Source organism: Eubalaena glacialis, chromosome X (genome assembly GCF_028564815.1).
Source record: "Eubalaena glacialis isolate mEubGla1 chromosome X, mEubGla1.1.hap2.+ XY, whole genome shotgun sequence".
In the NCBI taxonomy this organism is placed as follows: domain Eukaryota; kingdom Metazoa; phylum Chordata; class Mammalia; order Artiodactyla; family Balaenidae; genus Eubalaena; species Eubalaena glacialis.
The window spans coordinates 99,364,076-99,380,056 of NC_083736.1; the positions used below are offsets into that span (position 1 = coordinate 99,364,076).

At 49.8% G+C, this 15,981-nt stretch overlaps 1 protein-coding gene across 1 annotated transcript in view; it reads left to right on the top strand.

Annotated features, from left to right (window-relative positions):
• FRMPD3 (FERM and PDZ domain containing 3) overlaps positions 1–15,981 on the top strand; it is a 56,092-nt gene that overhangs the window by 16,051 nt on the left and 24,060 nt on the right. The window contains exons 4-10 of the mRNA XM_061179090.1: positions 126–230; positions 3,715–3,822; positions 6,593–6,724; positions 8,448–8,567; positions 11,987–12,123; positions 12,458–12,584; positions 14,624–14,713. Of these exons, the coding sequence (XP_061035073.1) occupies positions 126–230; positions 3,715–3,822; positions 6,593–6,724; positions 8,448–8,567; positions 11,987–12,123; positions 12,458–12,584; positions 14,624–14,713 (819 nt within the window). The remainder of the gene's footprint in view (positions 1–125; positions 231–3,714; positions 3,823–6,592; positions 6,725–8,447; positions 8,568–11,986; positions 12,124–12,457; positions 12,585–14,623; positions 14,714–15,981) is intronic.

Genomic DNA, 15,981 nt, shown 5'->3' on the forward strand with positions numbered 1-15,981 from the left:
TTTATTGGCTTATTGATCAGCAAGGCAAAGGGTACCCATACGGAGACATCTTAAGTCCCATGCAGCAAAGGTCAGGTTTTTCCCAGGGATGGAGAACTCACCAGCCCTCTCTGTTCTTTTTCCAGTCCCCCAAATCTGCCTTCATCAGTGCTGCGAAGAAGGCCAAGCTGAGATCCAATCCCGTGAAGGTCCGATTTTCTGAGCAGGTGGCAATTGGAGAAACAGATGCAGTAAGTGCAGCTTCAGCCTCCTCCCCTCGGCCCTTGGCCAGAGTCGGCCTGGCCGTCGAGGTCTCGCTCTGGGCCAGTTGCTCATCTGCTGCTCCTCAGAATGGACAGCATTATGAAGGGGTTGGAGGGGGGGACCTCGGGGCTCTGGGTAGGTATTGAGTGAAGGGTGTGTGGCATCCAGAGAAGCCCTGGGCATTGTGGGGAGAAGGAATATGTATCAATACACTCAGAATCCTCACGGTGCTTCAAGAAATTTCCATCTCTAGCACAGTGCTCCATAAACATCGTTTGGCTACTTGAAGGAAGGAAATAGTGGTTTTCTGAAGATGTGGTGACACTGAGCTCTCTTCACGTTGAAGTGATTCCACAACTCCAGGTCTCAGTTGGAGAAGACTGTGCAATGAAGGGTGAAGCAGCCTGGGGGAAATGATATAGACTCATTAAGTCACAGAGCTTTTATTAGGCACCGGCTGTGTTCCCAGCGTTACAAGGGATGCAAAATAAATGCCTGTTCCCTGCCTCTGGATACCTCTCAGTGATGTTGGGAGTACAAGTGGCTCAGACTGAGACAGTATAGAATCCACCGCAGGGTGGTATGATTTCGAGGAGCAGGTGATGCTTGACGGCCCATGCCATGCAGCGGCCAATCTGGGGGGTCATGGCCAGCCCACTCTTTCTCACTGCTTTGTGGGGTTAACATGAACTGAGCCATCTGTTCCAGATAAGCAAATGAGAAGAGGTGGGTGGAGCGCAGAAAGATGTGTATTAGGCGGCCATGGATGATAACTCCGAGTCCTCTAGGAATCCGCAGAAGTTGGTGATATCCCATGGGGGTGGGTGAGGGAAGGACAGCCGGAGCTAATGGGCACTGTGTGCTTTTACAGGCTGTCCTGGGCTGGGCTCTCGGGAGGCCCGTGGCATTTCTGTCGTGAGGAACAGCTGCAGCTGAGACAAGCTAGGAGGCCCAGCCTGAGTGGAGAAATCAGTGGGGCGCCAGGCACCCCTATAGTTCTTTGAGGCAGAGCCACCAAGACGAAGGGATGGATAGAGGACAGAGGTGTCGTCCATCTCCATTTCCCTGACTCTCATACCCAGACTCCACCTAGGCCCTCCTCCATCCCTGTTCAAGGAAGGCTGTGAAGCCCAAGTGACAACTGGGCCCTATTGGCTAAGCCGTCGGAATAATTGGTGGCTGGGCTCCGTGTCAGTCACAGAAGAAGAGGTTGAAGAGAAGCCGGGGCCAGTGAGCAGAGAGGAAAGGGATCAGTGTGGAGTTCTTGTGGATCAGAGTAAATCAGATCCTGAGGTCCAAGTCACTAAGGGGACATTTGTGTCCTGAGCCCTTGAACACCCAGAGGAAGTGAGGCTTGAATTTGGAGAGTACAGATAGGTACAACCTATCCCGTCTCGGCATCACCGAGTAACCCACCAAGGCCAGGCCACCCAGTGAAGAATCCCTCCCCTCCTCCCCCTCCCCTTCTTTCCCTCCTTTTTCCTCCTCTCTCTTCCTCTCCCTTCCCCACTCCCCCTTCCTCCACCATGATTCCCCTCTCCACATGTCACATCTAGCCACAGGCAGAAGCCGGCCCCCACTGCAGACCAATCTGCACATAAATGCCCCAGAGTAGCTAGAAGCCCCCCAGGGTTACTCTGTCGCTCCCGGACAGGCTCCCGGACAGGCTCCCGGACAGGCCACCAAGCATGGTGGAGGCTCTTGTCTGGGAGAGACACAGGGATCAACCTTCTCACTCTCGCTGTGCTCAGGAAATGACTTGATGTCACAATACAGCCCCCCACCATCCCAGTGTGGACCATAGCAGCTTCACCACTGGTCGGGTCTCGGGGGAGTCCAGGCCCAGGTGACTCCCAGCTACCCTATCATCCCTTTCTCTTGGTGTTCCAGGGCTTTATTAAGCAGCCAGAGCAAAAATAAATCCTGTGGGTGTTCCTTGCCAAGTCTATTTTTAAGCAAAATCAATTAAGTAATTATCTGAGTCCAACCCAGTGTGCTAAATAAAACCAGCCGCCGCTGAGCGTCATCAGCCTGGGAACCCGGGGCCTCTGGGCTTGGCGGGAGCGAGGCGTCTCGGGATCAGGGAGAGAACCGGGGAGTCACTTTTCCAACTTTAGATCCCATCACTCCCCACTGTGGCTTGACTCCATCACGAAATGATCTGATGTCACAATAGCACCACCCCCCCTCCTCCTACCACACCCTGACCCAGGAGGACTTGCTTATGTTTTCATACTTTGTCCGTGACAGTCCCTAGATCTGGACTGTTCTTGTCTGGCCTCTCTAATAGTCCACACCTGCCACCTCCTTTAAAATCAAAATCCAATTCACCTCATCTAGGAAACCTTAGCTATCTTATACCTGTTGGTTTGATTTGGTGTTATTGTTGTTCTCTAGTGGATTTGTGTATGTGTGCCAGGTCACTACTAGTGTAAGGCTAGACCCCGGTCCTCTGCGCTTGCTGTAGCCCCAAGTATTCAAAAATGGGCTTTGGGGGCTTCCCTGGTGGTCCGGTGGCTAACACTCTGCGCTCCTAATCCAGGGGGCCTGGGTTCGATCCCTGGTCAGGGAAGTAGATCCCGCATGCCATAACTAAATGATCCCGCATGCCGTAACTAAATGATCCCGCATGCTGCAATGAAGATCCCGCACGCGGCAATGAAGATCCTGTGTGCTGCAACTAAGACCCAGTGCAGCCAAATAAATAAATTAATTAAATATATTTTTTTAAATGGGCTTTGCCAGTGGTTCTCAATCAGGGTCAGTACCGCCCACTCTCAGAAAGCTTTTCGGAACATCTGAGGGTGTTTGGGGTCATCCCAACGATTTGGCGTGTTATTGACATTTATTGTCTCAGAGTCAGAGATGCTAAATGTCCTGCAGGGAGTGTGGCAGTCCCTGAATGATGAGTTGTTAGAGGTGTGCAGGCATGAAAGAGCACTGCGGGTACCGGGAATGGTAAGATATGACTCTGGAGAAGTAGGCAGGGGCCAGGTCGCAGAAGACCTAGGATGCCTTGAGGGAGGGAGACTGGCAGAGCAAAGGCATGGACGTGGAAGTGATCTCGATGTGTGAAGGGCCGGGTGGAAAGGCAGGAGTCAGGAGATAGGAGCAGGTGAGTGAGGCAGGCTCCTAAGGCCTTCCATCAGCCCTTCAGAGTGTGGTGGTCTCTATGGGCCAAGCCCCCTCTGAGCTGTGGAGCTTTGAGCCACAGTAGACTGTGGATGTGCTGTGACATCGAATGAAGGGTGGGCTTTGGATATGGCCCAGTGTCTTCTTGGAGGATTTGGTTCTGGTCTCCACGTAACATTATCATTGATGGGTTCTTTCCTCTATATCTCTGTCCTTCCATACCTTTGGCTCCCTGTCTCCTTCGCTCACTCCTTTCTCTTCCTTTCCACGCCCCTCCTCTGGCTTCCCTCCTCCTTCTAAATGAGTCCCCCTCCTTGTCCTTCCCCTGCCTGTTCACAGAAGATGATGAAGAAAGAAGCTCTTCTCCTCATCCCCAACGTCCTGAAGGTTTTCTTAGAAAATGGGCAGATCAAGTCGTTCACGTTTGATGGCCGGACCACTGTTAAGGTACCCACAGGGTCTCCTCTCCTGGATTGGTGTTGTCCTCTCTTAGGAGGTGCTCTCCTCTGGAGCACACACCGCTGCTGGTCCTTGGGTTCCTCTGAGTCTGCACCAAGCCGCTCGCTACCAGAGCAAGGTGGTCTTGGTCTTTGAACTCCTGCTTCTGGGAGCATCCTGTTGCAAAAACACACAGTCCTCGGATGACTGTGGTGAGGGCAAGTTGAATGCCCAACTGTGTGCTAGCGACTGTTTGTGTGTGTGTGTGTGTGCGTGCACGCATGTACATGTGCATGCATGTGTGTACACATCTGCTAACTGTTTCGTGTCCGTGTTACACTGCGTCCTTCAAGACTCTTAGGAGCTAAGGAGTGTGAAGATTATTAAACCATTTATAAAGCAAAAGTGATTTAAATTGATACAATAACACCTACGCAAGTTTACACACAGAAATCAACAAAGCATCTCTCAGGAGATTAGCTTAGCCATGGCTTGCTTTTTAAATACCAACCAGCTCTTAAGCACTGAACCAAGATTTGGAAAGTCCACCAACAGTCCCTTTGGCTATTCCTTTCACAGGAAGAGCAATTAACGAGCTCTGATTCTTAACGGCTCAGCCGGGCATCTAGAAGTTGTAGTTATTCCCTTAGTCCTGAGGAGGAGAGGCGATGTACCATTAACCCCCAGGTTCAGCTCTGCTCTGGGATAGAAATATCTGCTCCTGCTTCTTCTGGATTCTCTCCAGAAAGAGAATGCCATCCCCAGAACGAATGTTTCCATGCAATCAGTGCTGCCTGCCCAGAAAACCCACCTTGGCCCACGAATGTCCTGAGGTGCCCCTGCTGGGGCTAAGACAACCCTATAAATAAAGCAAGCCCTGGGCCAGGAAACTTTCCCTAAGAGGAGTTATCAGGTGTTCAGAATTGGCCTTGCCAGCGGTTCTCAGCCGGGGTTGGCACTGCCCCCTTCCAGGTAGTTTTTGGGAATGTCTGAGGGTATTTGGGGTCATCCCCATGGTTTGGCATGCTACTGGCATTTAGTGTCTCAGGGTCAGAGATGCTAAATGTCCTGCAAGGAATGGGAGAGTCCCCGAATGATGAATTGTCCTGTCCAAAGTGCCAGTAGCGCCCGAGTTGCAAAAGCCTGGGCCTAACCCATGTTGATTGAACCGAGAGTTTCTTTGGAAGGCTTAGGCCTGGGTGGGTCCCCCAGGGGACTTAGGACCAAAACACACTCCTTAGGGTGCCCCAGGATGGTCTCTTGACTATTGAAGGTTTCCGTCTATGGGAGGGACATTGAAACTAGGCCACCCAGGGGTGTCCAAGTGCCCCTCCTCCAGATGTGGGTATCTCTCTGTGTCAGAATCCTCCTTTGTGTTAAATCATGGACCGGTATGTCCGTTGTCGACCTGTCTCCACACTGGAGCATTTACTCCTCTCTTTCCCCGTGGAGGCTCCTCTGAGTGTCCTCCCACCTCACAATGTCACCGCCGTTAGTGCTTCCAGGTAGCCCCAGCCTTCCAGGACAGCAGCGTCCCCTGGCTTGTGACCTTACCATGACTTCAGGGAGGGTGCACTGACTGTTCATTGGAACTTGGACAGGCTGCCAGGCCGCTTGTCCCAGAGAGGTACCTGGGTGAATTGACAGCCTGGCTTGGGAGCTGTTAAGACTTGTAACACCGGTTGGCAATCACCAGCTTGGCCGTGCACAGTCCCAAAGCAGCCGAACTGCAGAGAAAATCTCATCTCTCCCTGCCAGCACTTCAGCAACACTGGCGCCTCTGTGACTACTTGGATAATACAAAGAGATATTCTCAAGTACCCACCAATTTCCAGCCTAACATTTAAATAGCTAAACGGCTGTCAATGTTCACTGAGGGGCTTGTTTGGCAACCCTGGCTGGAAGGGAGCTTCGCATTCCCAAGCCTGCTTCTTTCCGGCCTTCGGGGGCTCAGCGATGCCGATTCTACGAACACACACGTTGGAGGTCGGTGTATGCTGAAGTCACAGCAAATAGATGGTAGAAGTCTCAGAACTGACATGTGGGCAGCCCCCACGGATCTGCTTCCAGACACCCTAATATTAAAAGTAGGGCAGCAGAGCAGACAGAGTGCAGAAGTAGTCAAATTCATGACTGTACATAAAACACATGACATTGTTCCTCTGCGTGGATGCATTTTTCGAGTTGCTAAATTGATCGTCTGTAAAAGCCAGCTAAATCAAAGATGAACATTTTGGCAGTAACTCCCGTCATTCAATTTAGGTTATGAATCCAGAAATCATCTACTTTTTAATCATGTAATTGTGGCTTTGGCTTTTGTTAATTCCTAAGTAAAGAGTTGCCGGACAAACCAGAGTGAACATTCTGACTTATGTGAGAAGCTGAGGGAAGAACCAACACAGTGCCTGGCACTTAGGACACACTCAGGAGACAATTTGTTGAATGAAAGGAGAGAGAGGGGGAGGGAGGGCCATGACCTTCTTTTGCCATATGCCTGGCCCGGCCAAGTTCAGAAACACCTCCTTCCACCCCCTGCACCTGTGGTGTTCCCCAGGGCCCAGGCCTCTGAACAGCAGTCCTGGGTCATTCTCCTCATCCTGGAGCACCGTGCCTGGGCTACCGTAAAGGCCAGTGTCTCTGTCTGGCCCACTTTCCCAGCCTCAGCCTTCTCCCCAGGACTATCTTTCTTGATGTTCAGTCCCCTTCTCCCATTTTGGGTGCTTAGAGTATCTTCGAGCTGGAAGGGATCTCTCTCTCAAGGCTCTTTTGTCTTCCACAGGATGTCATGGTGACATTACAGGACCGGCTTTCCCTGAGGTACATTGAGCACTTTGCCCTTGTCCTTGAGTATGCCGGGCCAGAACAGAACCACAAGTTCCTGCTTCTCCAGGACAAGCAGCCCCTGGCTTATGTAAGTAACTCCTTTGTCCTGGCCTGATAGCTTTGCAGATGGCCTTTAGTAGAGAAGAGGCTACCAGGTACTCTCTTTCTGGAAAATTCATCATGATATGCTCAGCCAGCTCCCAGAAGTCCCAATTCTCAAATCAAGATCTTTATGACCCACCCACAGAGGCTTTTTAAAATGTCTCTTGGGAATTCCCTGGCGGTCCAGTGGTTAGGACTCTGTGCTTTCACTGCCAAGGGCCCGGGTTCAATCCCTGGTCGGGGAACTAAGATCCCACAAGCCACACAGCACAGCCAAAAAAACTCTGTAAAATGTCTCTTGTGACCTAAGAAAGGCATGACAGTTGTTAGTCTTGGCGGTCACTAGTGGGGAAAGCATGGGGTGGTGATTTACTGCGTGCAAGGCTGAATTGAGCAGTGTCAACTCCACTGTCTCCTGGAGGCCCTGCTAGACTTTTCCACCTGCGAGGGGAAACTTTACCTTCAGGTGAAGGCTGTAATATGGAAGGGTCAGCGAGTGGAGTCTAGTGAGACCCCTGAGGCTGGGACACATGTGGGCTGGGAACGGGCTGAGTGGAACCAAGCACGGACAGCATGTCACCCGTGTCAAGTTCCAAAGTAGAGTAGGAGAAAGTGTCTTATCTTCCCAGCCTCTGGAAAAAGGCCAAGGAAATCCAGGATTGCTGGATAGTATTTCACCAGTGGTGATGCACCATGAAGAGTAAGAGAGGCAACCAGGGCCAATCAATGTTCCCAGGGAGTGGGGACTTACTTCCCTGGTGGTCCAGTCATTGAGACTCCGTGCTTCCAATACAGGGGACGGGGGTTCAATCCCCGGTCAGGGAACTAAGATCCCACATGCCGCATGGCGCGGCCAAATAAATAAATAATTTCTCAGTTGCTTTAAAAACAATATTCCCAGGGAGGGAGGGAAGGAGTTGGAGAGGGACGGCTGGGAAGAAATGTCTAAAGGAAGCGAAACAAAAGCTGAAATCAGACACACAAAAATGAAAGGATTTAGGAAAGAAGAATTCTTCAAGTTTAGCTGTCAGCCAGATGTGGTCCAGAGACGCACAGGTTCCCACCTGTGAAGGAAAGGTGGGTGTCCTGCCTGGAGGGAGGCCTAAGCGCCTCCCCGCCCCTCAAGGGGCCTTGTGGATCCAACTGGTCTCTTGTTCCAAATGGGATTTTTAAGCATTTTTATCACAAAAAAATCTCAAATATACACCGAAGTAGAAGGAATTGGATAATGAACCCTCATTACCCATCCCAGCTTCAGCAGTTACTGGTATATTGCCAGCTTGTTTCAGCTACACCTCCAAATGGGATTTTAAGTCTTTGATTTGGTTTCTCATAAGCAACTTCCTTTGCTTGAGGCTGAGCCCCTCTGCAAGGCAAAGGCATTAGCCCCACAGCAAGAAGAGTCAGAGAAGTTGCCAGGAGCCCTTGCTTCCTACCTCATGTCCTGGGCCTTAGGTTGTTGATAAAGGCCAAGTCGTGGATAAGTGGTTCGAAAATTCTAGTCACTTTGGGTCAGAAGGGCAGAAAAGACTTGTCTCCTCATCACTTTCCCCAATGGTAATTGGAATCAGCCAGGCAGAAGACAGAATAGGAAACAGCACCCTAGCTCTGCCTCAGGCCCTGCCTTGAAGAGCCGCCGAGCTGGCTCCTGGCACCCAGCCATTGATCCCAGCTCTCTTTTCCTCCCACCTCTCACCCCTGGGATTCAGGTAGTGCAGCGGACACACTATCATGGAATGAAATGCCTCTTCCGGATAAGTTTCTTTCCCAAAGACCCGGTGGAGCTGCTGCGTCGGGATCCTGCTGCTTTCGAGTACCTGTACATCCAGGTAGAGTCTGGCTTGGGGATACACAGACAGACAGACCAATGGACAAACAAGCTGGCAGGCTGTTCTGCCATCACAATGAAGTCGCTATGTAAGTTTTTCCAACCTTCAGGTAGCTCTGAAGGCTCTCTCATTTTCTGCTACCACTGTAGGCCATGGTCAAGTTGGTTGGCCTGGCAACCTGAGCTGGCTCTGGCTCCAAGTCCCGTCTGTTTGTCTAGACAGATCTTATCAGTTTGCGGGAGGAAGCAACCCCAGTAACTCTGGCATCTTCACAGCATACCCTGGTTTAACAAGTGCATTTGAGTAACAGGAGGTCCCAATCCCCAATCCCGAGCTCCACTAAGGAGATGGTTCCCAATTCAGTTCATCCAGAAACATTTGCTGAGCACTTACTCTGGGCCAGGCCCTGTGCTAGGTGCTGGCAATCAAGGTGGTCAAAGAACTATCCTAGATCGCTAGAGCTCATAGACAGATATGTGCACAAATAAAGACAGTGTGACAGGCACTATGAGGCTGGCAGGGTACAATGTCAGTAGGGGCACTCAGGAAGCGATTTGCCAACTCTCCCCGGGAGGGGCACAATGCAGGCTTCACAGAGGAAGTGATACATGCATGCTCTTAGCCTTGAAAGATGAGTGGATGTTTGCTGGGTGCAGAGATGGATGTTTAGTTCAAATAGTTTGGAATTTGGTGACAAGACCTTGTCCACCCTCTCTCTCCCCTTTGTGATGATGTGTTCAGCTGTATTCCTCTTTTATACTGAACAGCTTTAGTGAAGTCTAATTGACACACGGCAAACTGCACATATTTCAAATGGCAATTTGATAAGTTTTGACATACGTTTATATCCATGAAACCATCACCACACTCAAGATATTAAACACATCCAACACCCTCAAAAGCCTCCTCAGGCTCCTTTGTAATTCATACTCCCATCTCCAGGCAGCCACTGACCTGCTTTCTGTCACTGTAGATTAGTTTGCGTTTTCTAGAGTTTTATACAAATGAAATCATACGGTATGAACACTTATTTTGATCTCACTTCTTTCACTCAGCATAATGATTTTGAGGTCCACCCATGTTGTTGTGTGTATCAGCAGTTCATTCCTTTTAATTGTTGAGTAGTGTTCTATGGTATGGATGTATAAAAATTTACCAGTTCACCTGCTGATGGGCATTTGGGTTGTCTCCCTGTTTCGGCTACTACAAATAAAACTTCTATGAACATTCACGTACAAGTCTTTGTATGACATATGCTTTCTTTTCTCTTGGGTAAATACCTAAGAGTGGAATGGCTTGATCATACGGTAGATCTATCTTTCTTTAATTTCTTGAAACTCCAATACTGTTTTCCAAGGTGGCTGTACCATTTCATATAAGCACCAGCCGTGTGTTAGAGTCCCAGTTTCCCCACATCCTCATCAGCACTTGGTGTTAGCAGTATTTTTTAAATTTCCGTCATTCTGATAGCATGCAGGGGTATCTCATTCTGGTTTTCATTTGCATTTCCCTAATAACTGATGATGTTGAACACCTTTTCATGTGCCTCCTTGTCATCATGCAGCTTTTTTGGTGAAGTGTCTATTCAAATCTTTTGCCCACTTTTTAAATTGGGGTTGTTTGTTTACTTATTATGGAGTTTTGAGAGTTATTTGTGTATTCTGGATACAAGTCATTTGTATGTTATTTGCGATTATTTTCTCCCAGTCTCTAACTTGTCTTTTCAGTCTCCAAACAGTGTCTTTCACAGAGCAGAAGTTTAAATTCTGATGAAGTCCAATTTGTCAATTTTTTCTTTTATGGATTTTGCTTATGATGTCATATCTAAGAAGTCTTTGTCTAACCCAAGGTCACAAAGATTTTGCTCTTATTTTTTTCTAGAAGTGTTATCATTTTAGGTTCTACATTTAGGTCTGTGGTCCATTTTGAGTTAACTTTTATATGTGGTACAAGGTATTGACCAAAGTTCTTCTTTTTTCCATATGGATATCCAATTGTTCCAGCACCATTTATTGAAAAGACTATCCTTTCTCCATTTAGTTGCCTTTGCGCCTTTGTGAAAAATCAGTTGTCTGTATATGTGTGGGTCATTACTGAACTCTCCATTCTAGTCCATTGATCTATTTGTCTATCTTTATGCCAACATCACACTCTTTTGATTACTGTAGCTTTATAATAAGTCTTAACATCAGGTAGTGTTTGTTCTCCAACTTTGTTCTTTTTCAAAGTTGTTTTGGCCATTCTAGGTCCTTTGCATTTCTATGTGAATTTTAGAATTAGTTTGTTAGTTTCTACCAAAAACCTGCCGTGATTCTGATTGGGATTGTGTTGAATCTATACATTGGTTTGAGTCTTCCAACCCATGAACACAATATATATCTATTTAGGTCTTCTCTAATTTTTCTCAGCAGTGTTTTCTACTTTTCAATATACAGGTCTTTCACATGTTTTGACAGATTTATCCTTAATTATTTCATTTTTTTGATGCTATTGTAAATGGTTTTGATTTTAACTTTAATTTCTGATTGTTGCAAGCATGTAGAAATACAGTTGGTTTTGTATATTGATCTTATATCCTGCAACCTTGCTAACTCATTAGTTCTAGTAGTTTTTTTTTGTAGATTCCATTGGATTTTCTGCATAGATGATCACTGATGGAGCATTCCTTTTACACTCTCTCCTATGCTGTAGTGATACCACTGTGGCTCTCTAGTCTCTTAGCTCATCCTGGTTTCACCTCAGCACAATGGGCAACTGGTCTAACCAAGGCTGAATCCTTGATAGCTGGGATTCTGACCTTCAGGATTTGGGGGTTGTCATACCTTTGGCCAGTAGTTCCAGGAGACCCTTTTTAGGATAGCATAGGGAAGACTGACTTATCACTGCTTTGATCTTCAGACCCCAAGGAAAGAATATCTGCCCCATTCCTGCAATCCATCTCTCACTGTGGGCTTCTGGGCCAGAGACCTGTAGAGAATCCCTCCCAGTGTCTCTCTTCCTTTGTTCCCATCTGAGCTGGTAGAGGAGCCTCCGATGGCTGGGGCTGGGGGGCGGTGAGTATAGGCCCCAGAGAAAAGGCAGAAAGGTCTCTTGTAACAGGAGGAAAGAAAGGGAGTGGTGCATGTCTCACTTTTGCAGCGCCCTAGATGTTCTGACCATTTGTGCCTTGCCATTGTGTGTACCTGTCACTGAGAAGGGGGCTGTCCAATATCCGCTGAATGAAGCAAATAGTGTCTCTGAGACCTGAGGTTCCTCTGTTACCTCTTCCCCAAGGGCAGAATCTTCCTCTTCCGCTTGATCTAGGATGCTTGCTTACACCACGAGTTTTTTCTAGGATATAAGGGAGTCCGTGGGGGGGTGGGAGGGTGGGGAGGGAACGTCTCCTTTAACTGACGGGTTTGGACTGCCCTCTCTCACAGAGCCGGAACGATGTCATCCGAGAACGCTTTGGAATGGACCCCAAGCCAGAGATGCTTTTGGGCCTTGCTGCCCTCCACATCTATATCACTGTCTCAGCTACTCGACCTAGTCAGAAGATCTCACTCAAGAATGTGGAGTGAGTTGCTCCAGGGCCCTTCAGGATGGGGGCAAATAGCTGTGTAGGGAGAAGGTGCCGTGGTTGAGCTGTGCTCTGCTTTTTAGGAACGTGGGCCTGGGATGGGAGTGAGAATTGGAATTCCTCACACCTAGACCAGGATGCCCTTGAGCTACAGCTTCTACTAGAGAACTGTGGCCAATGTTACTCGCCTGCCTCCAGCCCCTCTCTGTCTCTCTCTCCTAATCTCCATTCCTCCATCTCTGTCTCAGATTTCAGCTAGTTTCTGTCTTACCATTTTGCTTTCTCTGTCTCACCTTGTCTCTCTAATTTCTTACTTTTCTTCTGCTTTTAGGAAGGAGTGGGGCCTGGAACCCTTTCTTCCCCCCTCCCTCCTACAGGGCATCAAAGAGAAGAACCTCCGGAAATCTCTCTCTCAGCAGCTGAAGGCGCACCAAACACATCCTTCCAGCAGCACCAAGGTATCCAGAGTAGGCCACCGGGCACCCTGCTCGGGCACTAGTGGCCATGGGGGACTCCTGTGTGGTTTCCCAGCAGGTGTGGTCTTCTGGGGAACCCTCCCCACTGTTTTTGACTTGGATACACATCTAGCTTGGCCAGATATGGGGCATGATTGTGGAGAGGGGTTTTCCCCCCAAGCCTGAGCCACCCCCAGAGACTGCTCAGTGGCAAGTCACTGGGAGAGCCCAGGGTCCTCAAAGCAAAGGGACCAAGGTGCAGGAGGAGAATATTCTTGGGTCGTTCCACCCATTTAGTCAGTGCTGATGAAGCACCTGTCGTGTGGACAGCACAGGACCCTGGGGAGACATGTTTCCCATGGAAACGACTGCTCTGTCCCTCATCAGCTTTCTAATTCATCAGCCCTGGTACAGGGAATTCTGGGAGATAAAAGCCCAGCCCGATGGGACAAGGCCTGACCTGGAGAATGGGTCGCCTGGTGGCGGGTGGAAGACTCAGGTCCCTGCCGTGCTCTCCTGCACTTTCCCACTCCCTGCCTTCCCAGCCCCGCAGGCCCTTCTCAGGCTTGCAAGGCTCAGTCTGCTTGCCTAGGAGGCAGGCGGGTGGTGAGGGGCACCAGAATCCACATGCAGATGGAGACACTGGACACAGCTCCCCCCTTATATTCCACCCATTCCAGATTCCCTGCATTACCAACTAGCTTCTCTTTTAAGATGCAGATTTCCCCCCGGAGAGTTAAGCCATTCCTACCTTGCTGTGCATATTTAATCAGATTGTTTTCTTCCCAGCTGAGAGCTTCAGGGCTCCCAACCATCTCCTCAGCAAACACTTTTTCTGAGCGCCCCCCACCCCCAGTGCTTGGGCTGGAGAGACAAAGATGAAGAAGGCCCGGTCTCTGCCCTCAAGTCAGGCACAGGCTGGTGGGGAAACAAGAGGCAGTCACAGCGCAGTGCGGCCAGTGCAGGTGCCCTGGAAGCGCGGAGGAGGAGCAGCCAGCCCAGCCTGAAGGAGATGGAAAAGGCCAGGAATCGGTGCATTTGATGCCAGAGCTGGGTCTTAAAGGACAGATAGAAGCTTGTCTAGATGAGTTGCGGGGAGGAAGACTTTCCCAGGCAGGGAGATCCAAAGAGATCAGCATAAACCAGTGCGGAGGGTTCAAGGAACCTGCCTGAGTGGGGTGCGGGCAAGAGAGGAGGCCGAAGAGGTTGGCGGGAACCTGTTCACGGAGGGCCTCGTGTGCCGTGGAAAGGGGTTATCCTTCACCCTGTAGGCAGCACGGAGCCACTGAAGGGTTTAAGCGGCCAGTGGTGTGATTATGTTTTAGGCTGCTCCCTCTAACTGCAAATGTGGAGGGGTGGAGGGAAAGGAGTGTTAGTACTGAAGGTAACCCGGCTGCCACCGTGATGCAAGTGGGGGACATCCAGGCAATGACCACGGGGCTAGAGAAGAGGGATGGGTAGGGTGGAGAGGGAGTTAGGAGGTAGGATCAAGATGATCTGGTGACTGGTGGCCCTCAGGTGAGAGACTGAGGGAGGAGTCCAGTGTGACTCACAGGTTTCTGGCTCAAGTGCCCGGGGGATGCGGGTACCACTGATGGAGACTTTTCTGCCAGAGGAAGAGCAGGCTCGGGACTTAGAGGTGCTCAGGATAAAGGTATTGAGTGCGACCCCCAGTTGTTGGGGGGGCCAGTACCTAGTGGCCATCAGGGATCTCAGGAGAGAGGTATAGATGTCGTGGGGTGTTGGAGTTGGGGAAAGGCGTTGAAATTAACCGAGGAACAAAATGAGTAAGCTGGATTCTTCAGGAATGAGGATCAGGGCATAGGCGGAGGGTTTAGGAAGGGAGATGGGATGCTAGAGTCTGGCAAGAGCTGTCCAAACTGGAACCTTCCTGTGGTTCTCCCGAGCGTCCCACAGTGGGGCTTGCTGACTGGTCTCATTAGTGCCTGTCCTAAGCTGTTGACCCTCCTTCCTGCGAACATGGGTTTGCTTTTCCTGTGCACCTCAAGTTTCTCATATTTCTGAGTCGGTTGTTTCCACAGGGCTCTGCAATTCAGGCCAAACTCCAGTATCTTCGAATTCTGAATGAACTTCCGACGTTCACGGGCGTTTTGTTCAACACTGTGGGACTGGTCAGTGAGGGCAGTGAGGGGGAGGGAACCCTTCGGGGGCGCTTGTCCTTGGCTGGGGGGACAGGAGGGGACTCCATTAGATCTTTCAGGTGGCATGCTCTGTCAGCAGATATTTCGAAAGGCCTCCCCTCCTCTTCCTCCTTCTTCTCCCTCTTCCCTCCCGTGGTGCTCTGGTCCCGCCTCTGGTAAAGTGGTTAAAGTAGGAGGCAATAAAATAAAATAAAATAAAATGTAAAAAATTTCAGGAATTCCCCGGCGGTCCAGTGACCAGGACTCCGCATTGTTACTGCCCAGGGCCTGGGTTCGATCCCTGGTTGGGGAATTAAGATCCCGCAAGCCGCGCGACGGGGACAGAAAGAAAAGATAAAATGTAAAGTAGGAGGCTATATTTGTTTACAGTATCCCTCTAGGCTCTTCTGTGCCCCCTTTTCTCAATTTCAGAGGTCAGCAAACTTTTTTTATAAAGGGCCAGATAAGTGAATAGTTTAGCCTTGGCCGGCAGGCCATGAAGGTCCCTGTCGCAACTGCTCAGCCCTGCCATTGCAGCGTGAAAGCAGCCATCGACAACGCATAGACAAATGGGCCTGGCTGTGTTCCAATATCTCTTTGTTTACGGACACTGAAATGTGAATTTCATGTGAGTTTCACATGTCACAAAATATGGTTCTTTTGAATTTTTTCCAAGCATTTAAAAATGTATAAAACCATTCTTAGTCCGTGAGCCGGACAAAAACTGGCAGAGGGCTGGATTTGGCCTGTGGGCCAGAGTTTGCCGACCCCTGCCCTGTTTCATTGCTCTTACCCATATTCCCTCAATCCCCTAGCCCAGACGTCCCCCCTCCCTGCCAGGGCCTTCACTATAGCAACGCTCCTCTCCAGCGGGGCACAAGTGGTCCCCCTAAGACTGTGCCCCAGGCTGGTTTACCCTAGTGAGCCTCGGTGAAAGGAAATTCAAATCATCTTGCTGACTGGATCCAGGTGCTTGTCATGTTCTGTGGAACACGCTGTCATGCTCGCGGGGCAACTGATGGAAAGCCGCTTATCGAAGTGTCTAGAGCAGATGGAATAGGTTCCTCGGGATGATGCTAATGCCAGGGAATGGGCCGGCAGAGGGCTCAGGCTTGATGGCGCCAAGGAGCCTGTCAGGACCACTTAAGGGAATCCAGTCCATCAGGTGCACAGGTGACCATTTACATACTGGGATTTGAGGATCACGGAAAGCCCACTGCTGAAATTCTTATAGGTCATTCCTCTGGGGTAAGACTGCT